Here is a 27,799-nt window from a genome sequence, read left to right on the forward strand (position 1 = left end):
TGAGAGTAAGCAAGAAAGCCCAATTGACTGGATTTGGTGATTGATTAGATATAGGGCCTGACGAAAGAGTCAAAGGTTAACACCCAGGTAGAAGATACACAGGACTCAACCACGGCAGTAGCCATGGGGTTGGAAAAGGAGGGACAGATAAGAGAGTATGAAGGAGAATCTACTGGATTTGATGATGGGTTTAGATGAGGGGGGTGAGAGAGGGGAAGCGAATCGTCCTAGGTTCTCAGATGTCTGCCTTGAGTAACAAGGTCAGTGAGGCAGAGAACACGGGGAGAAAAGCAAGTTTGAAAGGCTATGAACAAGTTACCTAATCTCCCTGAGCCTTAATTTGTCCATCTGTAAAATGACAATAGAGGCTGGGTGCGGTGGCTCACGCCTGTAATCCTGGCACTCTGGGAGGCTGAGGCGGGAGGATCACTCGAAATAAGGAGTTCGAGACCAGCCTGAGCAAGAGCGAGACCCCATCTCTACGAAAAATAGAAAGAAATTAATTGGCCAACTAAAAATATATAGAAAAAATTGGCTGGGCATAGTGGCACATGGCTGTAGTCCCAGCTACTTGGGAGGCTGAGGCAGGAGGATTGCTTGAGCCCAATAGTTTGAGGTTGCTGTGAGCTAGGCTGATGCCACAGCACTCTAGCCCGGGCAACAGAGTGAGACTCTGTCTCAAAAAAAAATGACAATAGAAATATTCAGCTCTTAGGATTCTCATGAGAATTAAATAACCTGGGAAATTGCAAGGCCTAGAGTAGATGCTCAAAAAACACTCTTGGGCCAGGCATGGTGGCTCATGCCTGTAATCCTAGCACTCTGGGAGGCCAAGGTGGGTGGAGTGCTCAAGGTCAGGAGTTTAAAACCAGCCTGATCAAGAGCGAGACTCCACCTCTACTAAAAAATAGAAAGAAATTAATTGGCCAACTGGAAAAAAAAAAGAAAAAAGAAAAGAAAAAACCACTCTTGATTGATTATAGCAGTGCTCACTCATGTGCCAAACACTCAATCCTCACATAACCCTATAAAGGAGATACAGTTATTATCTCTATTTTGCCAACATGGGAACTAAAACACACAGAGGCGAAGAAACTTGACCAAAGGCAATCAGTCAGTAAGCAGCAGAGCCAGGCTTAGAAGCCAGGCAGTCTAGCTCCAGGGTCTGCATTCCTAACCACGCCAGTATCCCTTCCTGCCTTGGAACCCATAACTGGACCCAAGGGCAGGAGAGATGGACAGACCTGAGCCAACAGTTCATTCCAACAGCAGTTTTTATTTGGAAATGTGCCTCCACAATCTGGTGGCAGCCTGGAGGCAGGAGGCCCCTGGCTTGTTTGCTTACTCTCTTTCCCAGCCCAAGTCATCAGGTCCTTTGGGCTAAAGCAAGGGGCCAAGTTCTCGAGGATCAACATCCCAGCCAGCCTCCACAGTCTGGGGCTTGGGGCTGGTGTGAAAGATGAATGAGGTTCCATCCTGGACTGTGTTATGTTTGGAGGGCCCGGGCCCCTGGCGGCAGGACCTCAGCGCCCTCTCCTAGCAGGGCTGGTGTCACCCACAGGCCAGCTGTGGCTAGGTCCTGGTGGACACAACATTGGGAGGAACAAGGGGCTAGGAGAGGCTAATTTTCTGGTGCTGGATCCAGTTTATCTTCCTGAGGGGTGGAAGCCAGGACTGGAGCCTCATCCCCTCCATTGAGGGACTTCTGCTGCTCACTGCCGGTGGGCGAGGAGGTCCTGCTGCCCTGGGACCCCCAGCGGGTCAGGCGCTTTAGGGAGGAGTCACGGCGGGCAAGCAGAGGGGGCTGGAAGCCTGTGAAGGAGCTGCTGGTGGTGGGACGCTTATCTGGCAGAGAGAACACAGGAAGTGAGGAGGAAGTTGTGCAGGGAGGAGGAGAGATAAGGGGCCTTGCCTCAGCCCTTGGGGAGAGAACTACTGACTTTCAGTCCTACCTGTGCTGGCCCTGGAGACCTGGAGGTGTCCCTTGCTCCCTCCCTTCTCCCTTCCAACTCCAGAGAAAGCTCCAGAGTCTACCCCTTCTCACCCCCAGGCTCAATCGGATGCATGAGTCGGTTCATCTGGACGTTCCAGTGTTTCACATTGGTGCTGGCCTGGCGCAACTTCCGCTGGGCAGCCTGTGGGGGCAGGGCCGGGGGAGTGGGTCAGAACCACCAGTTATGGCAGGGGGTCTTGATTTTTTCAGAATCACAGACCCCTTAAAATCTGAGCAAGGCTACTGATCAGTTCCTCAGAAAAATCCATGTATGTTCATAAAGACTTATATAGGTGAACAGAATTTACCTCCAATAATTTTAGGGGACTTGTGGACCCCCAAACAGTAAAAAAAATCATAATGATAGTTTCTATTTATTGAGCAGCTAAGATGTGTTAAGCATATTTATTATCTTATTTAACTTACAGAGCAGAAATTAACAACAAACAAGGCCGGGCGCGGTGGCTCACGCCTGTAATCCTAGCTCTCTGGGAGGCCGAGGCGGGAAGATTGCTAAAGGTCAGGAGTTCAAAATCAGTCTGAGCAAGAGCGAGACCCCATCTCTACTAAAAATAGAAAGAAATTAATTGGCCAACTAAAAATATATAGAAAAAATTAGCCGGGCATGGTGGTGCTTGCCTGTAGTCCCAGCTACTCGGGAGGCTGAGGCAGGAGGATTGCTTGAGCCCAGGAGATTGAGGTTGCTGTGAGCTAGGCTGATGCCACAGCACTCACTCAGGCCTGGGCAACAAAGTGAGACTCTGTTTCAAAAAAAAAAAACAAAAAAAAAAACAACAAACAAGTTCAAAAGAGGTTAAATGAGTTGCCCAGAAACATACATTGAGCTCTAAACCTCTGGACAACAGCATCTCTCCAAGACATAATGCAAGAACCTCTGCTCAGCTTTCACAGAGTGATTAGCTCTGGGGTGGGGGAATTGTAGAGGAACTTTCCCTTTCTATGTTACGTATTTCTGTGTTTGAATTTTTTTTTTTTTTTTTTTGAGACAGAGTCTCACTTTGTTGCCCAGGCTAGGGTGAGTGCCATGGCGTCAGCCTAGCTCACAGCAACCTCAATCTCCTAGGCTCAAGCGATCCTCCTGCCTCAGCCTCCCAAGTAGCTGGGACTACAGGCATGTGCCACCATGCCAGGCTAATTTTTTGTATATATATTTTTAGTTGGTCAATTAGTTTCTTTCAATTTTTTTTAGTAGAGACAGGGTCTCGCTCAGGCTGGTTTCAAACTCCTGACCTGGAGCCATCCGCCCGCCTCGGCCTCCCAGAGTGCTAGGATTACAGGTGTGAGCCACCGTGTCTGGCCTGTGTTTGAATTTTTTACAATGACTACATAAGCCAACAAAGCAAAATAAAATTATCAATATTAATACAAATAAAACATCAAAAATGAAAAAGAAAAACCCTCTTCTATGATTCAGGCTCCAAGGAGTAGAGTGAAAGTAAAGGGATAGCAAGATAGGGGATTGAGTCAGGTGTGGTGGCCCACACCTGTAGTCCCAGCTACTTAGGAGGCTGAGGCAGGAGGATCACTTAAGCCCAGGAGTTCAAGACGCAGTGAGCTATGAATGCACTTCAGCCTGGGCAACAGAGTGAGACCCTGTCTCTGAACATATATATATATATATATATATATATATCCTCCCATGTGCTTTGACAGCCAGCGCAGAGCGGTGGTGGGGCAATGGCCGGGAGTTGGAATAGGAGTGGTGGTGGCCGGAGGCAGGCATCCTTGTGTCCTCCTGGGCAAGAAGAAAGGGTCATTTGGAGCCAGCAGTTTCCAACTTTCTGGGGATCATTTGGAGTTCAGTGAGAGCTGGGGAGAATGTTCTCAAAGGGAAATCTGGGAAGAAGCAGCTCTTCACCTGAAAAATGTTAGCTTTGCCTCGGTTGTGAATTCTTTTGTTGAGAAAGAGAATTACTATTATGTCACTATGTTAAAGAAAGAAGGGGTGGATGTGATTCATGATTCAGAACCAAAGAATGTAGGGGCTGAAAAAAATGAAAGTTGGGAGTGAGTTCCTTAGGAAGAAGGTTTTCCACTAGACCAGCTATTCTGGGTACTATGTTGTTTAAAGGAACGAGGCTATGATCCATTTAAAGAAGATTTGATCCATCTGGTAGGATACAAAGGAAATCATCTCTAGGTGACCAAGAACATTTCTTGATTTTTTAAGATAAAAATGAAGTCTAGTTAGGGAATGAAAATTGTCCACTGTTAAGAACAATTCCATTTTATCTAAAATGTTCCTTACAATTGCCAATTTATTTGCAGTCTCTTAATATACCCACCACTCTTTCAGCCAGTAATTGAGAATATTTTTCTGAAATGTCATTCAATTGTATTTCAGACAGAGAATATATGAGATAAATAGTGACATGGCGGTTAATCTGATTTCCATATTCATCTATGATATTTACTGTGCGGTTAGTTTGTCATTACCACCTTGCATAGAGTAGGGACAATAGAACTTGCCTTAGCGTTTCAGTTCAAATGCAAACCCTAATTCAAATATTGTAATTCAAACTTAAACACAGTATGCTGCAGCATTTATCGTGCTTATTGATTTACCTCATCTCTTTTATTCAAAAAAATTAGGGTGAGGGTAATATATTGTGTCAGTCTTTGCAACTAGAGGGAATAGGACAGGCCATTGGGGTCTATTTCCCAGGTTGCTCATTGAGAACCTAAGCCAAGAGCAGTGAGACAAACCATCTAATCTGCATCATACCATTAGCAGGCCACGTGATTTTGGATTTCTTTTTTATTTTTATTTATTTATTTATTTTTGAGACAGAGTCTCACTAGTTGCCCAGGCTGGAGTGCCGTGGTGTCAGCCTAGCTCACAGCAACCTCAAACTCCTGGACTCAAGCAATCCTTCTGCCTCAGCCTCCTGAGTAGCTGGGACTATATGCATGCGCCACTATGCCCGGCTAATTTTTTTCTATATATTTTTAGTTGGCCAATTACTTTCTTTCTACTTTTAGTAGAGACGGGGTCTCCCTCTTGCTCAGGCTGGTTTCCAACTCCTGAGCTCAAATGATCCGCCTGCCTCGGCCTCCCAGAGTGCTAGGATTACAGGTGTGAGCCACCACCGCACCTGGCCGCTTTTGGATTTCTGATGTCCAGTGTCCTTATTATGTAAAATGAGGCGATCAGACTAGAGCACCGGTTCTCAAAGTGTGGTCTGGGGGGGGGGGGTTCCTCAAGAGCCTTTCAAGGGTACTCAAGGTCAAAGCTATTTTTATAATACTAAGATGTCATTTATGTTTGTCACTTTCATTCTTTCATGAGTGTACAGAGTTTTTCAGAGGCTATCTGATGAGTGATATTGTAACATACTGAATGCAGAGCAGATAGCAGGATCTAGCTGTCTTCCATGAAATCAGACATTAAAGAGATTTACAAAAATGTAAAGCAATGCCATTCTTCTCACTAATGAATATTTTTTGTTTTAGAAAAATAGTTATGTTTCAAAAAAATTATTTATGTCAACATGTATTGGGTTTTTGTTATTTTTAAATGATTAACAAAAATTCTGACCAGGCTAAGTGGCTCATGCCTATAATCCTAGTGCTCTGGGAGGCCAAGGCAGGAGGATTGCTTGAGCTCAGGAGTTTGAGACCAATCTGAACAAGAGCAAGACCCGTCTCTACTAAAAATAGAAAAATTAGCCAGACTATAGGGAGTGTCTATTGTTCCAGCTACTTGGGAGGCTGAGGCAAGAGAATCACTTGAGCCCAGGAGTTTGAGATTACAGTGAGCTAGGCTGACACCACTGCACTGTAGCCAGGCAACAGAGAGAGACTCTGTCTCAAAACCAACCAACCAACCAACCCAAAACCCAGATTAATATTTTTTAAATTTTTTCAAAAAAATTTTTTCAAAAATTAAAATTAAAAAAGGGGGCTTGGAAGAGTAGGAGAAAGTTTTACCTAGATTAATAATAATGTTAACAAAAATAGCAGTAAATATTGCTTCAGCACTTACTACATACCAAATATCATGTATTATCTCGTTCAATCTTCGTAACAATGCTATTACCAGTTTCCTTGCCCAGATATGAGACTTAAAAACTCAGAGAGGGGCCTGGCGCGGTGGCTCACGCCTGTAATCCTAGAACTCTGGGAGGCCGAAGCGGGAGGATCGCTCAGGAGTTCGAAACCAGCCTGAGCAAGAGCGAGACCCCGTCTCTACCAAAAAAAATAGAAAGAAATTAATTGGCTGACTAAAAATACATAGAAAACATTAGCCGGGCATGGTGGTGCATGCCTGTAGTCCCAGCTCCTCGGGAGGCTGAGGCAGGAGGATCGCTTGAGCCCAGGAGTTTGAGGTTGCTGTGAGCTGGGCTGACACCACGGCTCTCTAGCCCGGGCAACAGAGTGAGACCCTGTCTAAAAAAAGAAAAGAAAAAGAAAAAAGCCCAACAACTAGAGAGGTTAGGCAATTTGCGCAAGGTCACACAACAGGGTGTGAGGGAGGGCAGCCTGGCTCCGGGCCCGCGCCTCGCGCCTCGACAGGCTCATCCTGACCAGTCCCCGTCCTGTCCCCGCGGGCCTCACCTCCACGTCCTCGTCGGCCCTCTGCCGGTTGTGCCGCACCTCCTCCAGCTGCTGCTGGGCCTGCTGCAGGGAGCGGCTCTGCTGCGCCATCTCCTGCTGCAGCTCTTCCTTCTCCTGCTGCGCGCGCTCGATGTAGCGCTCCTGCTCCTCCTTCAGCCGCATCAGCTGCTTCAGCTTCTCCTCCTCCTCCTCCAGCAGTCTGCCGGGCGTGCACTGCGCTGTCTCCCGTGCCGCGGCACCCGGCAGGTGCTCGGCGAGCGGGAGGGTGGGGTGGGGGATTGGCAGGAGAACCTGCTGGGTTCCTCAGGCCTACCTGGTCTGGGCGAGGCGCACGGCCTCCTCATCCCGCCGCGCTTTCACCTCCAGGTGCAGGGCCTCCTGCAACCGCTGCTGCATCTCCTCCAGCTCCCTGATGCGCTGCTGCTGTCGGGCGGCCTCCTCCCTCTTCAGCTCCATCTCCGCCTGCATGGAGGCCCGCGCCTATTGGGGCAGAGCCAGGTCGATGGGACGTGGCGGGGAGGGGGCAGGTATGTTGCCATCCCCCAGGGCTGGTCAGCTGAGCTACCTGGGGGCGAGGGCCTAGGAACTCCTTCATGTCAGGGGTTCCTGATCTGACCCCTTTCTGAGAGCCCGACTGGGCCGGGTAATGGTCTGTGAACGGCTGTTACATGGGGCACAGGGGCTCAGTTACTCCCTTCCTAACACCAGCCAGAATAATAATTGTAAAGTATAATACATAATTAACATATATTACATTATAATTAAAGAATACATTAAAATATATTTTAATTTTATAGTATATATCACCTCCTTCCTAGCACCAGCTTTAATAATTGTTATATATAATGATACAATATGTTATAATTATGGCTGGTGCTAGGAAGGATGTGATTATAATCATTGCAACTAAAAGTTATTGAACACTTTACAAGTGTTGTCTTAATTAATCCCTACCCTGCCTCTACGAGCAAAGTTCTATTCGTATCAACGTTTTACTGACGAGTCTAAGTAACGTGGCCGAGATCACAGGGCTCCTAAGAGGCAGAGCTGGCAGGGCTGCATCCACGCGTTTCGGACTCCAGATCCAGATCTCTTAAATCCCAAATCTAATTGCCTCTGCACACTTAGTCCGCCTCCGCGTGCGTCCTGCCTACCTCCCATCCTACCTTCCCCAGGCTGGTTTCATGGGAAACTCAGTCTCAGTTTAGCCCAACCTTGGTCCAAACTATTAATAATTCCCCATCAAGGACGGGCGGGCGCGGTGGCTCACACTTGTAGTCCCAGCTAGTCGTGAGGCTGAGGCGGGCGGATTGCTCGAGGTCAGGAGTTCGAAACCAGCCTGAGCAAGAGCGAGACCCCGTCTCTACTATAAATAGAAAGAAATTAATTGGCCAACTAAAAATATATAGAAAAAATTAGCCGGGCATGGTGGCACATGCCTGTAGTCCCAGCCACTCGGGAGGCTGAGGCAGGAGGATCGCTTGAGCCCAGGAGTTTGAGGTTGCTGTGAGCTAGGCTGACGCCACGGCACTCACTCTAGCCTGGGCAACAGAGTGAGACTCTGTCTCAAAAAAAAAAAAAAAAAAAGAAATTCCCAATCGCACTTTCTTTAGCGACTCCTTCGGCCCTAAACTCCGCTCCCAAGCCCAGGTCTCCGAACCTGCCCCGACCCACACCATCCCTCGGCTCCAGCCGTCGCTCCGCCAGGTTCTCGCCCGCACACCCCTTGCTGAGCCACAGGGCCCGCCCGGCATCCCTCCCGCTCGCCCCAGGGTTCTGGCCGCGCAGCCCCGCCCCCCGCAGCCCCGCCCCGCCCCCCTGCCTGGCCGCGCAGCCCCGCCCCCCGCAGCCCCGCCCCGCCCACCTGCTCGGCCCGCGCAGCCCCGCCCCCGGCAGCCCCGCCCCGCCCCCCTGCCTGGCCGCGCCCCGCCCCGCCCCCGGCAGCCCCGCCCCGCCCACCTGCCTGGCCGCGCGCAGTCCCGCCCCCGGCAGCTCCGCCCCGCCCACCTGCTCGGCCCCCGGCAGCCCCGCCCCGGCAGCCCCGCCCCGCCCACCTGCTCGGCCCGCGCAGCCCCGCCCCGGCGCCCCGCCCCGCCCACCTGCTCGGCCCGCGCAGCCCCGCCCCCGGCAGCGCCGCCCCGCCCACCTGCCTGGCCGCGCGCAGTCCCGCCCCCGGCAGCCCCGCCCCGGCGCCCCGGCCCGCCCACCTGCTCGGCCCGCGCAGCTCCGCCCCCGGCAGCCCCGCCCCGCCCCCCTGCCTGGCCGCGCGCAGTCCCGCCCCCGGCAGCCCCGCCCCGCCCACCTGCTCGGCCCCCGGCAGCCCCGCCCCGGCAGCCCCGCCCCGCCCCCCTGCCTGGCCGCGCGCAGTCCCGCCCCCGGCAGCCCCGCCCCGCCCACCTGCTCGGCCCCCGGCAGCCCCGCCCCGGCAGCCCCGCCCCGCCCCCCTGCCTGGCCGCGCGCAGTCCCGCCCCCGGCAGCCCCGCCCCGCCCACCTGCTCGGCCCCCGGCAGCCCCGCCCCGGCAGCCCCGCCCCGCCCCCCTGCCTGGCCGCGCGCAGTCCCGCCCCCGGCAGCCCCGCCCCGCCCACCTGCTCGGCCCCCGGCAGCCCCGCCCCGGCAGCCCCGCCCCGCCCCCCTGCCTGGCCGCGCGCAGTCCCGCCCCCGGCAGCCCCGCCCCGCCCACCTGCTCGGCCCCCGGCAGCCCCGCCCCGGCAGCCCCGCCCCGCCCACCTGCTCGGCCGCGCGCAGCTGGCCCTCCAGCGCCTGCTGCAGCTCCCGGTGCTGGCTGCGGCGCCGCTCCTCCTCCTCCTGCAGCAGCCGCTCGGCCTGCCGCTGCGCCTCCTGCAGCAGCTCCAGCTCCTGCAGCTTCCGCTCCTTCTCCTCCTGCAGCTGCTGCAGGCGCAGCAGCTCCTCCTCCTTGGCCGCCCGGCGCCGCTCCCGCTGCTCGCGCTGCTCGCGCCGCTTCTGCTTCAGGTCCTTGTGCAGCGACGTCTTCCCCTCGGCCCGCAGCCGGATCGCCATCTGAATGGCTGCGGGAGCGGGGGCGGGTCAGGCGGGTCGCTGGGGGAAGGATCGTCACCCCCTTTGCACAGGTGAGGCGCCGGAGGCCCAGCCAGACCCAGGCCTCCCAGCGGGCGCTCACCAGCCGTCCACTCCTGGCGCTGGCGCGTGTCCGAGGCGCTCATCTCATACGTGCGGGTGGCCGTCTTCACGCAGAACATGCAGCGCTTTCCGTCGCGGTCCGGCAGCACCTGGGAGAGACAGGTGGCCCAGCCAGGCTGGCTTCACAGGGGTCAGGGTCTCACCTGCCCGAGCGGTGCTGCAGTGTAAGCCCCCATCCCTCCTGCTGGCCATCTCGCCTGAGGACTCCTCCCATTCTGCCAGGAGCCTGTGCGGCCCGATTTGGAAGGTTAGTTATGGGGTACCTGTGTCCCGCAACGCTGTAGCCTTTGCTTTTTTTTTTTTTTTTTTTTTTTTGAGACAGAGTCTCACTCTGTCTGTTGCCCAGGCTAGAGTGAGTGCCGTGGCGTCAGCCTAGCTCACAGCAACCTCAAACTCCTAGGCTCAAGCGATCCTCCTGCCTCAGCCTCCCGAGTAGCTGGGACTACAGGTATGCGCCACCATGCCCGGCTAATTTTTTCTGTTTTTAGTTGTTTGGCTAATTTCTTTCTATTTATAGTAGAGATGGGGTCTCGCTCTTGCTCATGCTGGTCTCGAACTCCTGAGCGCAAACGATCCTCCCGCCTTGGCCTCCCAGAGTGCTAGGATTACAGGCATGAGGCACTGCGCCTGGCCTCCACATGAGTGTTTATGCAGATAGATTGTGCTTGAACACTTCCAGTGACAGGGTCCTCACTGTCCATGACTACTCACTCCCACATAGCCTTGCTTGCTGAGAAAGTTCATTCATTCATTCCACATATATTTTTGGAGTACCTACTGAGTGCCACTCATTGTTCCAGGGCTTTGGAATACTGAGGTGTTCTGACAGACCAAATCTCTGCCTCCACTAAGCTTATTCTGTGGAAAATAATAGTTACCACCTATGAGCTTCTTATGTTCTAGAGTCTGTACTAGTGTCTCATATGTATCATTTTCTTCTCTCCTCCTATACCTTTGCCAGGCAGGCATTATTAACTCCACTTTAAAGAGGAAGAAACTGAGGCTCCAAGAAGTCCAGTACCTTGTCCACCTCACACTGCCTGTTACTGGTGAAGTTGAGACTTCTGCCTAAATTGTGTTCTTTCCACAGCAACATGTTAAGTGACAAAAATGGACAGAGCCTAGGATGGCTGTAATAATTTAAAATGTAAAATAAGTGTTGGCAAGGATGTGGAGAAATGAAATCCTCAAATGTGGCTAGTGAGAATGTAAAATGGTATAGCCACTGAGTAAAAGTTAGGTGGTTCCTTAAAAAGTTAGTTACCATATGATCCAGCAGTTCTACTCCTAGGTATGTATGTACCCAAGAGAAACACATGTCCACACGGAAACTGGTACATGGACGTTCATAGCAGCATTATTCATAATAGCAAAAAGGTGGAAACAACCCAAATGTCCATCAACAGATGAACAGATGGATTGACAAAATGTAGTATATCCATACAATGGAATATTATTCGGCCTTATGAAAGAATGCAATTTTGATACATTCTACAAATAGATGAGACTTTAAAACATTGTGCTAAGTGAAAAAAGCCAGATACAAAAAACCAAATATTGTATGATTCCACTTATATAAGATACCTAGAATAGGCAAATTCATAGAAATAGAAAGCAGAATAGAGTTTACCAGGGATGGGGGTGGGGCGGAGAAGGTAGAATGAGGAGTTATTACTTAGTGGGTACAGTTTCTATTTGGGGTGATGAGAAAGTTTTGGAAATAGATAGTGGTGATAGTTACACAATATTGTGAATGTAGCTCATTCACCATGATCAAGTGGGATTCATCTCAGGCATGCAAGGATGGTTCAACATATGCAAATCAATAAATGTAATATATCACATTAATAGAACCAAGAACAAAAACCATATGATCATTTCAATAGATGCTGAAAAAACATTTGATAAAAATTCAGTGTCCCTTTAGGACAAAAACCCTCAACAAACTGGATATAGAAGGACCATACCTCAAAATAATAAAAGCCATATATGACAATCCCACAGCTAACATCATACTCAATGGGGAAAAATTGAAAGCCTTTCCTTTAAGATCTGGAACAAGGCAAAGATGCCGACTGTCACCACTTTATTTTATTTTATTTTATTTTTTTGAGACAAGAGTCTTGCTTTGTTGCCTAGGCTAACGTGAGTGCCATGGCATCAGCCTAGCTCACAGCAACCTCAAACTCCTGGGCTCAAGCAATCCTCCTGCCTCAGCCTCCCAAGTAGCTGGGACTACAGGCATGCACCACCATGCCCGGCTAATTTTTTCTATATATATTAGTTGGCCAATTAATTTCTTTCTATTTATATTAGAGACGGGGTCTCACTCTTGCTCAGGCTGGTTTCGAACTCCTGACCTCGAGCAATCCGCCCACCTCGGCCTCCTAGAGTGCTAGGATTACTGTCACCACTTTTATTCAACCATACTGGAAGCCCTGGCCAGAGCAATGAGACAAGAGAAAGAATAAAGGGCATATACATCGGAAAGGAAGAGGTCAAATTAGCCTTGTTCACAAATGATATGATCTTATACTTATGAAAACCTTAAGACTTCATCAAGAAACTGTTAGAACTGATAAATTCAGTAAAGCTGGTCGATACAAAAATCAGTAGCATTTATATACGCCAACAGCAAACAATTTAGAAAAGAATCAAGAAAGCAATCACATTTACCATAGCTGCAAAGAATATAAGATACCTAGGAAGCAATTTAACCAAAGAAGTGGAAGATTTATACAAAGAAAACTATAAAATACTGATGAAAGAAATTAAAGAAAACACACAAAAATGGAAACATATTCTATTCTCATGGATTGGAAGAATTAATATTGTTAAAAATGACAATACTACCAAAGCAATTTACAGATTCAATGCAATCCCTCTCAAAATACCAATGACATTCTTCATAGAAATAGAAAAAAAAAATCCTAAACTTTGTATGGAACCACAAGAGATCCCAAAGCCAAAGCAATCCTGTGCAAAAAGAACAAAGCTGAAGGCATCACATTACTAGACTTAAAAATGCTACAAAGCTATAATAACCAAATCATCATGGTACTGGTATAAAAACAGACACATAGTCCAATGGAACAGAACAGAAAACCCAGATATAAACCCACAGCCAACTCTTTTTTTTTTTTTTTTTTTTTTTTTTTTTTTTTGAGACAGAGTTTCACTCTGTTGTCTGGGCTAGAGTGCTGTGGCATCAGCCTAGCTCACAGTAACCTCAAACTCCCAGGCTCAAGCGATCCTCCTGCCTCAGCCTCCCGAGTAGCTGGGACTATAGGCACACGCCACCATGCCCGGCTAATTATATATATATGTATATATTTTAGTTGGCCAATTAATTTCTTTCTATTTTTAGTAGAGATGGTGTCTCCCTCTTGCTCAGGCTGGTCTTGAACTCCTGACCTTGAGTGACCCTCCCACCTCAGCCTCCCAGAGTGCTAGAGCTACAAGTGTGAGCCACTGTACCGGCCCACAGCCAATTCATTTTTGACAAAAGGGGCCAAGAACATATAGTGGAGAATGGACAATCTCCTCAATAAATGATGCTGGGAAAACTGGATAATCCATATGCAGAAGAATGAAACTAGACCCCTAGCTCTCCTGATATACAAAAATCAAATCAAAATGAATTAAAAGTTTAAATCTAAGACCTGAAACTATGAAACTACTAGAAGAAAACATTGGGGAAACACTCCAGTACATTGATCTGGGCAGAGATATTTCACGTAAGACCTCAAAAGCACAAGCAACCAAAGCAAAAACAGTCATTAGGGATCACATCAAGCTAAAAAGCTTCTGCACAGCAAAGGAAACAATCAACAAAGTGAAGAGACTACCCATAAAATAGGGGAATATATTTGCAAACTATCCATCTGTCAAGGGATTAATAACGAGAATATATATAAAGAGCTCAAACAACTGAATAGCAAAAAACCAAATAATCCAATTTAAAAAAATGAGCTAAAGGCAGAGCATGGTGGCTCACACCTGTAATCCTCGCATTCTGGGAGGCTGAGGCAGGAAGATCACTTGAGGTCAGGAGTTCAAGACCAGCCTGAGCAAGACCCTATCGCTACAAAAAATGGAAAAATTAGCCAGGTTCAGTGGTGCATGCCTGAAGTACCAGCTACTTGGGAGGCTGAGGCAGGAGGATTGTTTGAGCCCAGGAGTTTGAGGTTGTCGTGAGCTATGATGATGCCATTGCACACTAGCGTGGCAACCAAGTGAGACTCTGTCTCAAAAAGAAAATTTTTTTGGTGACTGTGTTTAATGTCACTGAATTGTACACTTAAAATGGTTAAAATGGCAAGTTTCTTGTCATTTATATATATTTTAACTACTATCTCAAACGTTGTTTAAGCCTCTAAAATAATAATGAGCAGAGCCAAGGGAAGAGGGAGAGGAAGAGGGAGAGGAGAGGGGTGTGGATGGAGAATAGGGAGGTATAGACCTGCCAAAGGGAAAGAAATTTGAGTAAAGGAGAAAGACCTTTAAAAAGAATGTTTAGCCGGGCGTGGTGGCTCACGCCTGTAATCCTAGCACTTTGGGAGGCCGAGGCGGGCGGATAGCTCAAGGTCAGGAGTTCGAAACCAGCCTGAGCGAGACCCCGTCTCTACCAAAAATAGAAAGAAATTAATTGACCAACTAAAAATATATATACAAAAAAAAAAAAAATTGGCCGGGCATGGTGGCGCATGCCTGTAGTCCCAGCTACTCGGGAGGCTGAGGCAGGAGGATCGCTGTAGCCCAGGAGATTGAGGTTGCTGTGAGCGAGGCTGACGCCATGGCACTCACTCTAGCCTGGGCAACAAAGTGAGACTCTGTCTCAAAAAAAAAAAAAAAAAAAAAAAGAATGTTTAGAAAAATTGGCTGTATAGTGTGGACATAAGCCATCTCCTCTGAAATCTTTAGCAAAATCCATATTATTCACCAATGACTTTGGGATTTGAATTGCAGTTTTGGCATTTTTAAAGTGCTGACCTGGATGAGAATGGCCTTGAGGCACCCAGATATATTTGGGTTGCACTAATCTAAGCAGAAATTGTGTCACTGTGGATTTTCTCCATTCACCTTCTGACCTCCTTGTCTTCCGTCACCCCAGGGGCCCTCTGGGTGCTCCACCCCTTCCCCTGCCCCCTCACCTCTACACAGCAGTGTGCGTCCAGCGGGATAGTGCCTCTTTTCTCCTTGCACTCTTCGCTCCCAAAGTAGCAGAGGCAGCTGGGCTGCAGCTGGAACCAGCGTTCCGCCCAGTTCCGGCGCAGGTGCCCTCGCTTCCACAGGTAGCCCTGGCGGCCAGAGTAAAGTCAGAGGCGACACCGGTGTCCCCTCAACCCTCCTGTGCTCCTCCCCTAGTTCCCAGCCTGGCTGACCTGCTTTAGGACATCTTGGATGAGCTCCTGGTAGACCTCGTGGATGGCCATGCTGAGGGTGTCCCGCCCCACGCCCCGCAGACAGCGGCCTGAGTTGAAGAGCTCCAGGAACTGCCAGACGCTGAGGCCCCCAGAGGTCTGGGCTGCCTGGGCCTCCTGGGCCTCTTGGGCCAGCAGCTCCTCCAGCTCACCCAAGCTCACCTCCAAGCTCATGCTGCTGAGCACCTTCTTCAGCAGGTATTCCACCTGGGGGTGAAGGAAGGCTTGGTAACTGCAGCAGGCAGTGTTGCCAGCACCAACACCAGGGGGCGCTCCAATCTGGCTCCCAGAGCCTGGGCAGAGGGACCAGGGACAGAGGGTTGGAGGGGCCAGAGGACCAAAGGCTGGTGGAGATCAGGGTAGAGGTTTAGGAGGGGATCCTGGAGCCCCAGCCCTAACTTGGGAATTCTCTCCTCCTCCCCAACCTGCAGTCCCACTCCTTCCTGCCTTAAATTGAGGGCAGGGTAAAGGTGGGAGCTGAGAGCTGGGGGCTGGGCAGAGGCAGTGGATCATAGAAAGTGTCAAGGGGGTGCAAGGGATCTACCGTCCAAGAGCCTCACTCTGCATATGACAAAACCAAGGCCCGAAGGGGGAAGTGACTTGCTCTAAGGCACACACAGCAAGTTGGGGGCAGCCAGAACTCTATCTGGGTCTCCCGAATCACATTTAGGTCCTCAGTCCAAGCCTCCAAGCCCCAGCCCTGGGGATCCTTCCCTTGTGGGAGGGTAAGGGGATTTGGGGTGGGGTTAAGCAGGGCAGGGACAGGAAACCTGTTACAGAGGAACCGGAAGTGGTGGTTGGGGTACATCCTGCTGCAGTGTGTTCTCACTGTATGTTGATCACAGAAGCAAGTGGCCTCCTGGCCTCTGAGAGGCCACTTGCCCTAACTGGCAGGGATCTGACAAGGGCAACCACATCCCCTCACCCGCCCCAGGGGCTCCTTGGGAAACTCTCTTTAGGACTTTCTGGGGACTACTGGACCTCAGCTGGTGGTTCGCTGTCCCACAAACAGAAGCAAGGAGAAAGCTAAGTAGAGTTAGACATGCTAGGACTCCTTGCAAGCACAGAGGCCCCCTCTCTGTACACTTTAAAGGCCTAAGTTCACTCTGGCACCTCGAGAGCCACCAAGAGGACTAAAGGGTTTAAAGGCCGAATGGGCTGGGAGAGAAGCAGGGAAAGAAGGAGAGCGCAGGCAGACAGGAAAGTGGCCCCTGGCTTCCCCGAGATTTAGGAGGTAGAGGCCGGACTCCTGGCCTCTTGTCCCAGGATGCCCTCTCTCTCGGCCCTGGGCTGAGTCTGCCCTGGCTCTCCAGAAGAAAGAAGACAGAAAGGGAAAATCTGGGACCAGGACCAGGCTTGGTTGCCCACCTAGAGTAGCATCCTTTCTCAGGAAGGTCTCCCTTCCTTTTATAAAGCACCCCTCCTAGAGTGCTGCAGTGCCTAAACCCCACCATTTGATCTTAAATCTTCTCATTTTAAAATGCTCAGTAATGTGTCAGACATTTACACCTCTGTGGAACAGAATTTGCAGATCATTTTGCTACTGTGAGTGCCAGCAGAACCCTAATGGAAATATCATTTCAGTTTTCCTGGAAGGAGGCGCAGTTGCTCTGATATGGGCACTTCTAGGCATCTGGCTACAGCTGGGTGAGGACAGGTATGAGCACGGGGAGACAGTGAAGAAAGGGGATGTGGGAAAGCACAGAAGGTGATTTGGCTCCTTCATGGTTTCGCTGAGGCCTGGCCCCAAGTGACTCAGTCCCTGGGGCTGCCATCACCCTCACCTCATCAGGAACCATGATCAGAGGGTACTTGTCCTCAGACAGGAAGTTGAAGAGGCACCAGAGGCGGAAGGCATCCTGATTGGAGAGCATGCTGTTCCCGTTGCTATCTGCCCGATAGTTCTTCTTGGCCGTCAGGGTCCAGCACAGCTCATCAAAGTGCTCTTTAACAAAAGCCCCCTCCTCCACCTGCCCCAGGCCTGCAAGTCAGTCAGCCGCCCGTCCCTGCTCTACCACCCAACTAGGCTCCAGCTGGCTGTCCTGGGTTGTCTGTGCCCCTGCTTCCCGCCCTGCCAAGTCCAAGGCTCTAACTCAAGGAATCCCTGAGCCGATTACCAGGTAACTAGCTGGTTCCAACCACTTCACCACCTCAACACACACACCCCTACTGAAGTCCCCTGACAACAGAGAAACTCCAGACCCTCAGCCCAGGGCAGAAAGGTGGGGAAGCCCAGCAAAGAATTGACAGCCAAGAAGAACCTGGGCAGACAGTGACAGGCGGGAGGAGCTGGGGGGACACTATGGGGGAAATGGAGAGCCCTTCGTAAAGGTTATAGATGGAAGCTAGAGGTGGCCTAAGCAGGGGTGGGGTGGAAGGTTATGGGAAGGATAGAGACAGGGCAGAGATGAGGGACATTGAGGGTGAGTTGAGAGGGACAAGGAGGACACAGGTGGCTGGGATGTGAGGGTGGAGATGGGAGAGCAGAGAGGGACAGAGCGCATAGGAGTGGGAGTTTACTGGGGGGAAGAGTTGCTGTGGCAAGGTGTTAGGGTGCCGGCCAGGCTGAGGAAGCAGGGAGAGGTCAGAGGTGCCCCCATAAGTTGGGCCCCACCTTGTCCAGGATGTACTTGTTGAGGTAGGGCATGTAGCCCTGGCTGGACACGGGGCCGTCGTCATCATCTCGGAAGTGCTCCTCCAGGGCCACAGGGTCATGGGGGATGTGCAGGACTGTGTACAGGTTGTGCGATAGCACCTGAGACAGAGAAGAGTGGCAGTCTGCCTTCCTGCACCCCAACCGAAACTGAGCCCAGCCCCCTGCCCATCCCCCATCCTGCCTGAGTTCTCTGCACATACTGCTCAGTCCGGTATTAACTAAAACTTATATGCTGTGTGCCAAGCACTGACCTAAGCACTTCACACATCATCGCTTAACTCCCGTAACAACTATTCATATCCCCACTTTATACATGAAAAAACTCTCAGTTTTCTCACTCAGGGTTATAGCTGGCCTAGCTGGGATTCAAACCCAGGCAAACATAATCTTAACTATTAATACTTCATTAGGTATCGGTGTCCTCCTTCTACAGACAAGGAGACCGAGGCTCAAAGGACTCAGTAACTTGCCCAAGTACCCACAGTGAGCAAGAACCCGGGATTCAAACCCAGCTCTGTCAGACTCCGAATCCCGAGTGCTTCCCACCATGCTGGCTGTCTGCAGGGGGGCAGTCTGCAGACCCAGGGCAGAAGCCCTACATTTATCATAGTTTCCATCGAAGACTCGATGTTCAGGCTACAGTGTGCAGCACCCACGTGTGTCTGCTCTGGCAAGGGCCCCTCGAAGACCGAAGGGAGCCGGAGAGGGCTCAGAGACGTGCTATGGAAGCTGGTCCGTGATATGGGGAGGGCAAGGCTTGGAGGAGATAGTGGTCGTGATTGTGTGCAGGGGAAACAAGCAAATCCGTGATATTAGGACAAGGTGTTTGAACAAGGAGATCTGGCGAAAATAAAGTCACCTTGCAGTAATTTTGTTATAGACATATCTCGGACACTGTGAATGATTAAAAGTAGTCCCTATGCACACTATCTGGCAGCCACTGTTTGAGGTGCTTTTTATACCCCATTTCTAGTCTTCACAACCACCTTGATACACAGATGTTATTACTCCTGCTTTTCATATGAAGACATGGAGGCATGGAGACTCTGACAGCAAACGGCTGAGCTAAGGTTGGAGCTAGCTGTGCCTGGCTCCAAAGGCTGCCCGCTATCAGAATACGGACGCTGAGCCTCTCCCCGCAACTGGATTGTGAACCTTGGAGACAAGGTCCCCGTTAATCTTTCTGTCCTTTAGCACGTATGTCCTCTTCTGCACACCAAATGCAATCAATAAATGCTGTATTTGAGAGCTTCCTCTACTGCCGCAGTCCACCTTGGAATCAGGTCCTTGGAGGCAGGAGCCAGCAGCGTCTCGCTCAGGGAACTCCCATAACACTGCTCATGTCCCCATTTTATACTCCTTCTCACTCTAGGTTATGGCCGGCAGAGCTGGGATTCAAACCCAGGGGACCATAATCTTAACTGCTTCATTAGGTATCAGTGTCCTTTTTCTGCAGACAAGGAGAGGAGGGGGAAAAAGAATCGAGACTTTCCCCCAGTGTTCTCCTGGGCTTCGGGTTCTCCTCGGCAAAGTGAGAAGTTATGGGCCCAACTAAGGGCTCTGTGTTTCCTTATTGTCCCATTTCCCTCTGGGCAGCCTCCCCTGGAGTTTTGGTTATATGAGCCAATAAATGCCCTCTCCCTTAAGCTGTTTGGTTTCTATTACTTTTGTATCTAGAAAAGTCTTGCCTGACACATCTATGGTCACAGGATACCAATCTCACTCGAAGGGGTGCCGCTGGCTCAATGCCCAGCACTTAAAATCCAGGGCGACTGACTCAAGAAAATAATGGCGAACATCCCCTGGCCACTTCTGAAGTGACAGGCGTTCTAAGAGCCTTACACATACCCATCTGCTGTCTCTTCTCCAACTATCCATGTCCTTATCTTCAAGCCTCTTAAAGTGCGTCTTTGAGGAAGCTTCCTGCATGCCCCAGCCAGATGGCTACACTCAAGCGAAGGGAAGGCCAGGGACCTTCTCTTTCTAGTTGAGGGGTCTTGGATAAACCCCTTCACCTCTCTGAGCCTCAATTTGTTGTCAATAAAACAAGGGCTAGGCCGGGCGCGGTGGCTCACGCCTGTAATCCTAGCACTCTGGGAGGCCGAGGCGGGTGGATTGCTCGAGGTCAGAAGTTTGAAACCAGCCTGAGCAAGAGCGAGACCCCGTCTCTACCATAAATAGAAAGAAATTAATTGGCCAACTAATATATATAGAAAAAATTAGCCGGGCATGGTGGCGCATGCCTGTAGTCCCAGCTACTCGGGAGGCCGAGGCAGCAGGATTGCTTGAGCCTAGGAATTTGAGGTTGCTGTGAGCTAGGCTGACGCCAGGGCACTCACTCTAGCCTGGGCAACAAAGCGAGACTCTGTCTCAAAACAAAAAAAACAAGGGCTAAACCCTGCGATGGAGAGGCGTGAGGATGGAGTGAGATGACACGTATGGAATGCCAGACTCAGGTCTGCACAGAGAAAATGTTAGTTTCCTTCCTGTAGGAGAATTGCTGCTTTTTAACTGTCAAATTGACACAGATGCAAAGGACACATAGTATCAAGTACCGTGGCGGTTGTGGAGAACTGGGGACACTACCATCCTATGGGTGAGGTATGAATTGGTAGTCTTGCTGAAGAGCAAGAGTCTATCAAACTTAAAATTGGGCATGACCTGTGCCCCAGAATTTCTAATCATCCAACCTAAAATGCTCAAGAGAATAGAACCACATGTACAAGAATGTTCACTGAAGCATTGTTTTATAATATGAAGAACTGGGTACCTGAGGCTCCTTCAATAGGGGACAGATACACCGTGTCATGGACCATTATGTGTAGTTAGATTTTACTTCTGCTACTTGTGTGCTCATGAGCAAATGATTTAATCCTCCAACACTTTAGTCTCTTCCTCTGTGAGGATAATGATGGCCCTGTTTCAAAGCACTGTTTTGAGTGAGGAGCGTGTGCTAAGGCATAGTACCTGTTGCCTAATGCATTGCTTAATAGAAGTTGTGAGCTATCATTATTATTATGTCGTATGAACAGACATGGAAAGATATGCATACTGTACTGGCATGTGAAAAAAGCAAGCTGCATAATGAAATGTTTGTAAAACAAACATGTGTGCAAAGATTAGGTTGAATATGAAACTGGTATTTTAGTAGGTCAAAATGATCAAGTGTCAGAAATTTCATATGGTTTGACCTAGCGTGTTTACTTGTACATAGAAAGAACCCAGAAGATTCAGCAAACTGTCAACAGTGATCCCCCCCCTAGGGTGAAGGGTGGAGGGTAGGAGAGAAACTCCATCTTCTTTAACATTATATTCTTCTCTACTTTTTGAAATCTTTTAACCAGTAACATGGTTTACTTTCATAATAAATTTTTTCTTTAACATAATAGTCTTCTGCATCCTGATTTTTTTAAACCAGGAGCATATGTTGTCTTTATGACAAAATTTTAAAACAATAGAGATAAAAAACAGAGCGCCCTTAACTACTGTGATTAATTTGCCCTGTTATTAAATTGCACTGTCATAATATTCTTTTGCTATCTACTGTTTGTGTGAGCATTTCTGGGTGTTCTACATTCTTTGGAGCAGTAAGGACTCTAATCCCAACCTCGACTCCAGGGATCAGTATAATGTCCCCCGACACTGAATGTTTCCCACTGAGTCCTCAAGTCTAACTTAAATGCTCCAGTGGTTTCCCATCATGTTCAAAGTAAAAGCTCGAGTCCTTCCGGAGGCCTCCAGTCCCATGTGACCTGGCCTGCTGTGCCTTCTCTCACCTCATGCCTCTTGTTCACATCTCTCCAGGCACTCTGGCCTCCCTGGTGTTCCTACAACAGGCCGGCCATACTTCTGCCTCAGGGCCTTTGCACCTGTTCCTGCAGCATGGAAAGTTCCTCTCCCAGGTCACCTCACGGCTCCCACCTTCTCCTCCTTCCCAGTTTTATTTAGATGTCATCTTCTTAGGGAGGGCTCCCTGATCACTTCATTTTTTATTTAGAGAGGGGTCTTGCTATATCGCTCAGGCCAGTCACGCACTGCAGGGCCAAGTGATCCTCCCACCTCAGCTTCCCGAGCAGCTGGGGCTACAGGCGCCACCACCTTGCCCGGATAGCTTTATTGAACTCTATAACCCAACCCCCCCCACCACACTCCCCATCCCCACTTCTGCTTATTTTCCTTCATGTCCTGTATCACCTCCCGCCACACTATACGTTTTGTTGAGTTTATCATCTGTCTCCTGGGACCAGCACGTCAGCACAAGGGTGGAGATTTTTGTGTTTTGCTCACTGCTGTGTCGCTGGGCCTGGCACATATGGATGTTCATCTGTTGAATGGACTTAAATACCTCATGAGAAGAAGCAGAAAAAATACAAAAACGAGGCAGACATGGTTGATGTCTCTGAGCACATTTACCTCACGAGGATTAGGTTTCATGTCTCTAAAAAGGGAATTCGCGGCGATCCCGCAGGAAGCCCGCTCCCACCCAGGCTGGAACCTGCCACACAGCAGCCCACGGGCACTTGAGCCGCCCCCTCCTTGGTTCCCTCGCCCACATGTCCTCTAAGACCTACTGAGCCCATTTTCCTCACCTGCACCTTTTGCCACTGGACTCTGAAGAGCCTGGGACAGAGACTGGCCCTAGCGCGCGGGCTGTCAGATTCGAGGACAGGGAGGACTTAAGGGCTCCAGGGCTCAGGGCTCAGGGCTTCTCCCCAGAGAGGAGAGGCAGACCTCAGACTGCCAGGCTTCCTGTGCCTGGGTGCGGGTAGGGCTGTGGGTGGAGAGAGGGTGTGCCTAGGGGAGGACTCATGCTGGAGAGGAAATGGCAGGGGTGGAGGAGCTGAGCAGGAGCTCCCTGGCAGATCTCAATCAACCCTCGGCCCTGCAGGCAGGGACTCTCATTATCCTTGTTTTACAGAGGAGGAAATCAGGCTCAGAAAGATGAAGTCTTCCCCAAGGTCAGGTTCCAAAGTCCTGCTCTTGATCTGCACACTGCGCTGGCCCTGGCTGAACAGCAGAATCACTGAGGAGCTGATGAAACTGAAATACGCCTGCCCCGCCCCGACCTACTGACTCAGAGTTTCCAGGGGTGGGGTCCAGGTGTCTGTATTTTTCATGAGCTGCCATTAGGGCTCCCTCGGAGAGGTTTCCACAGTCTCCCACACCCACCCAGGCAGCCCCTGACCTTTGGGTCAGCAGCCTCTGACCTTTGAAAGGCCCTTACTTCTGCAGGCACGTAGGGGAGTACCTCTCGTCTGGGGACTTAGAGTCCTCTAAAAACTCAGGTGTGGGGATCAGGGCAGGTGTCATGTCCATGTTCACAAGAGTAAGTCAGTAGGAGGTGGACATGGTGGCTCAGACCTAGAATCCCAGCACTTTAGGAGGCTCAGGTGGAAGGATCAATTGAGGCCAGGAGTTCGAGACCAGCCAGAGCAACATAGTGAGAGGCCTGTCTCTACAAAATAAATATAAAAATTAGCTGGCATAGTGGAGCGCACCTGTAGTCCCATCTACTAGGGAGGCTGAGGCAGGAGTTTGAGGTTGCAGTGTGCTATGATCATGCCACTGTCCTCATACCTGGGCAACAAGGTGAGATCCTATCTCAAAAAAAATAATAATACATCAGTAGGGACTGGTTCTGTAATATCCAGCCTTTAGGATCCTCAACCCCTGGCTGACCAAGGGAGTAGATGCAGATATGGGGGTTTGGGCACCCAGAAAAGCACCAAGCAATGATTTCACAAAGAATGAATACTCTCTCCCTCTAACTGGACTATGGTCTTTAAATGAATCTAGGTGCCAAACGATCCTTTTCAAAGACACAGATCCTTTTAAGAGTTACTGAGTGTATTCTACTGGGCACTAAAGCATAACTACAATCACAGAGCAGCACGGGGAATTTTAAAAGGTGGGAATCTCTGGATTAGTTGTGTACCCTGCTGAAAACAAGAAGGGGCTGGAGGGGTTGCGTGTGGGCATCAAAGAAAAGATATAGGCCCAGAAAAGGGAAAGGAGAGGTTGCATCAAGGGCCAGTTTCACCTACTTGATGGACGGTAATAGCATCTGAGGTCTTTTCGTAGGCTGGCGGGGTGGCTTGGTGAGCCCCAGCTCAACACTCTCGGTTTGTAGATGAGAAACTAGAGGCTCAAAAGTGGGCAGTGACTTGGTCGAGGCCAGCCAGCTGGGGAGCAGTGTAGAGCCAAGCCTACGTGGCTCTGAGTCAAGTGCGCTCCGCACACCATTAAATCGTCCTCCCCCATGCCCACATCCTAGCCCAGGAGAGCAGCACACGGGGGGCAGGGCGAAGCTGGACTGGAGCTGTTCTTACCTTTTCCTCCGTTAAGGGGAAGGCTGCTGTCCCTCTCCAGAGGAGGCAGAGCCTGAAGCTCAGAGACTCTCCCTGGGCCCAGACTGCCTAGAGTGTCAGCTGGGGGCTCAGCAGCCGGAGGGGCGCCTGCACATCCTCCCTTCCTCCCCCCAGCTCCTGCCAGTCAAGGGGAAGTACTAGGCCTGCTGCCCCTAACTCCTCGCCATGCCAGAGACATGCTACCCCATCTACACCCCCTACCCCACCCCTGCTACCTGGTAGTCAGGAGGGAGGAGGCCAAATTCTCAGCGGATCCTCCACTAGGCCTAAAATCAAAGCTGCTCCCCTGGGGAAGAGGGTGTGGCCATTAGGAAGCCCATCAGCCCCAAGGGCTCCCCTCTCTACAGCCCTCTGTCAGGGTGGCTGCTCATTCCTATAGTTTTTTGTTTTTTGTTTTTTTTTGAGATACTGTCTCACTCTGTCACCCTTGGGTAGAGTACAGTGTCATCATCATAGCTCACAGCAACCTCAAACTCGTAAGCTCAAGCGATCCTTTAGCCTCAGCCTCCTGAGTAGCTGGGACTACAGGTACACGCCACCACACCTGGCTAATTTTTCTATTTTTAGTAGAGACAGGGTCTCACTCTTGCTCAGGCTGGTCTTGAACTCCTGAGCTCAAGCGATCCTCCCACCTTGATCTCCCAGAGTGCTAGGATTACAGGCGTGAGCCACCGCGCCTGGCCACTCCTATGGTTTTTTAGAGGAGGTTCTGAGGACCCAGCAAAAACTCACAGCCCTCAACTCCTAGGAGGTTTTGTGTTCAACCTAAATCCATCCTGGGCAGAAATGTCATTCCTATTGGTCTATTTTCACTGTTCTCAACCCAACTGGATGAAAGCCACTGTGCTTTCTACAAGAATTCAAAGAGAGGAACACACACATTTGTACCCTGCTCAAGCCTTCTGTTGTGCAAGGAAAATAATCCTGACTCCATGGGCTTTTCTCGGAGGACTTGCTGCTCTTCTTCCTCCCTCTGGCCTCATCCTGGGTTTGCCCAGGACAGCAGTGGCAGCCCCACCACCAACACATCAGGGCAGAAGCAGCAACTGTCACACACAGGCATAGCTTGCCCTGGGCTGGTGCAGGTTTCCTGCCTGGTTCCAACCAAGGACAGTTTCAGTAAGAACAGGCTAGCCCCAAGATCATTTCTCTTGTCCCTAAGTCTTTTCAGGGGAAGGGGTGGGCCTTGCTTGTATATCTCTCTCATCTGCTGTCTTTTGACCACTTCTCTATTACTCCTTTGACTTTCTGGGATCCCCGCCCCCAACACTATCACCACTTCCTCCCATTCCAGCATCCCCCACTGTGGGCCTGGGGGAGAACTGCTGCTCCCTCCTTCTCTCCCGTGGCAGGAGCTCTGCCATGCCTGCCCTACCTCCACTTGGCCCCTGAGACTCCCACTGTTAGCTCTGGTTTCCAGAGTGGACAAGTTTTATGTCAAGTAGGGGTGAAATCTACCATTGATCCTGTGTGACCAGAGACGTTGCTGGCCTCAATTTGAATTGTGATGTGGTACAAAGTATGCAAGCTCTCCATGGAATCTTCCCAGAAACACTCAACCTGTGGACGTGGGAGACTATCGGCCCAGTTAGAGGCCTAGACAGAGGCTTAAGTTAGGAGGCCTCATCAGTTGGTGGCACCAGGAAAAGGGGGGCCACGTGAAGGCTGTAGCCTCCCCACTGCCACATGAGGAGCACAGAGAGCCTGGAGGCACCTCAGGAGCCACAGGTAACGGAGAGGTGGAAAACGGTACCTTGGAAGCAACACGCCATGGGGGCTGGTATTGTCCTGGCAAAATATTAAAGGGACAGGGTAGGAGGGGGGTGTCGGGCACATAGTCTGAAGTGATGGACTCTGGGTGATCAGCATTTCTCCCACCTATACTGAGAACCCAACTAGATGACATGATCTGCAACATAAGGGATTTAAGTAGTATATAAGGAAGAACCTGACTGCTGCGAGGTACTCTCCAAGTGACAAAAGGTGGTAGTGGGCTCTCCATGGGAGAGTGAAAAATCATTTATTAGTTACTCTAAATCCAGCTAAGGGACAGATTATAACATAGGACCAGTTTGGGTGGGATATCCAAGTTCATCAGGTCCAAGTTCAGCAAAGTGGGGGTTTGAGATGGGGGTGGGACAGAATACCTATTCTGTCCCATTCATCTCTCTCAGGTTTCCAGAGAGAGGTGGAGGTTTAAGATTGGAGATTTCCTTGAGACTGTACCCCTCCTTTGTGGGGGTGGGGCAGAGGTGACACCAGGAATCTAGGGCCTAGCCTCATCCCGGGCATAGAGCCCCTTGTGGGGCACTCAGATATTTGCGGAGTGAATGGATGAACCCCCAGGTTCCGGAGAACTGAGGCCTACCTTGCTCCTTTCCGCCAGTGCTCCCTGGTTCTAGCAGCCTAGGGCCTTGCTTCCTCCCTAGCAAGGGTAGGGAAGGCAGCACTGAGGACTGGAGGAAGAGGGAAAGACCTGGCTTCCCAGGAATTGTTTAGGCCAGATGACAGAAGACAGTCACTGATGGGGCTTTTACTGGGCTCAGATTCCAGGCGCCCCTCACCTGAGGTCTCCAGGTCTAAGCTAAGTTTCCCAACCAGGTGTTTGTGGGTGGAGGGGGCTGGTGAGCTGCACAGCAGTATAATTCGGTCCTTAGTCCTTGCCCTCCCAGCTCTGCACCATCGGGGTGGGGGGTGGGGGGGGAAGTTCAGTGGGCCAGACTGGCTCAGGGGTCGGGGAGGCCCTGCATGCCTCTCTCAGCTCCAGAGGAAGTGAGCAACAAGCAGTGGCTAACTGTCTGTCTCGCAAGTCAGGAGGAAGAGGCAAGAAGGAGCAGGCTGCATGCCCAAGCATGACTCCGGGGAGATGTGTGTGCTCATCACATGGAGTCTGGGATGTGGCCTGGCTCATGGCCCTCAGAGCCCCATGATGCCCCCACCCTCCACACAGCTGGGGAGCCCGGTTCTGGCCAAGGGAGCTGCACACACTCCAGTAGGGCCTCTGCATGGTGGGCGGCAGCCTCCACCAGGCTGTTAGCTGGGTTACCAGTGCTGGTCCCTCACCCCAGGCTGGGCCGCTGGATGCCTGGGCGCCCTGGAGTAGCATGGTGGTCACGCCTGGCTCCCAGGCGGCAGGGGCTGGTGTGTACGTCTGCCAGCCTCCCTTGGGCCCCGGGTGCCCCTCACCTTGAGCTGGGACTTGGAGACCTTGCCACTCTTCTCCACGTCCAGCGCAGTAAAGGCGTACCAGATAGACTTGAGCAGCTCCTTGCGCAGGGCCATGGCTGAGGCGCCCGCCCGGCCGGGGGCGGCTCTGACACTAAGATCCGGTTTCAGGAAATGCAAACGGCTGCAGAGACCGCAGAGGGGCCGTGGCGGAGCGAGAGCTCCACCTGCCTGCTCGCTTTGGCGCCCTGTGTTCGCAGGAGCCTGGCCTGCTGCTCTTGCAGTGCTCGGTGCCCACTCCCAGCACGGGACCTGGGGACCAGCTCCCTGAGAGCCAGAGCCCCCGTTCTGTATTTGCCTGGCTCCCTGGGCGTGTGAGCTCCTTTCAGAAGCCTCTCAGCCTCAGGGCCTTCTGGGGCTCCCAGAGGCAGCCTGCTGAGGGAAAAAGCAAGCCC

General features: G+C 51.0%; 1 protein-coding gene and 1 pseudogene across 2 annotated transcripts; one reads left to right on the forward strand and one right to left on the reverse strand.

Moving 5' to 3' along the window:
* Positions 1-1,260: 1,260 nt before the first annotated feature.
* On the reverse strand, positions 1,261-27,514 carry DEF6 (DEF6 guanine nucleotide exchange factor). Of its 2 annotated transcripts, none has more exons than XM_076003416.1 (11): positions 27,366-27,514; positions 17,770-17,910; positions 16,940-17,125; positions 15,318-15,362; positions 14,886-15,032; positions 9,713-9,821; positions 9,301-9,599; positions 6,885-7,051; positions 6,572-6,770; positions 2,045-2,135; positions 1,261-1,845 (listed from the first exon to the last, which is right to left on the reverse strand). In XM_076003416.1, exons 1-11 carry the CDS (start codon positions 27,459-27,461, stop codon positions 1,622-1,624), a joined length of 1,704 nt encoding a protein of 567 aa, XP_075859531.1. In that variant the 5' UTR covers positions 27,462-27,514; the 3' UTR covers positions 1,261-1,621. The 2 variants fall into 2 exon arrangements, with proteins under 2 accessions (XP_075859531.1, XP_075859530.1); XM_076003415.1 differs by having other exon boundaries at positions 15,117-15,362.
* LOC105861398 (nucleotide triphosphate diphosphatase NUDT15 pseudogene) lies at positions 3,654-4,154 on the forward strand (annotated as a pseudogene).
* Positions 27,515-27,799: the final 285 nt, after the last annotated feature.

This window comes from Microcebus murinus, chromosome 5 (assembly GCF_040939455.1).
Source record: "Microcebus murinus isolate Inina chromosome 5, M.murinus_Inina_mat1.0, whole genome shotgun sequence".
Classification (NCBI taxonomy): Eukaryota; Metazoa; Chordata; class Mammalia; order Primates; family Cheirogaleidae; genus Microcebus; species Microcebus murinus.

Excerpts from the sequence above, each read along its gene's own strand:
- DEF6 (XM_076003415.1), bottom strand. The coding sequence starts at position 27,461 with ATGGCCCTGCGCAAGGAGCTGCTCAAGTCTATCTGGTACGCCTTTACT. Across the intron at positions 15,363-16,939 it reads TGATCATGGTTCCTGATGAG|GTGGAATACCTGCTGAAGAA; the intron begins GTGAGGGTGATG and ends CTTCACCCCCAG. Across the intron at positions 15,033-15,116 it reads TCCAAGATGTCCTAAAGCAG|GGCTACCTGTGGAAGCGAGG; the intron begins GTCAGCCAGGCT and ends TCTGGCCGCCAG.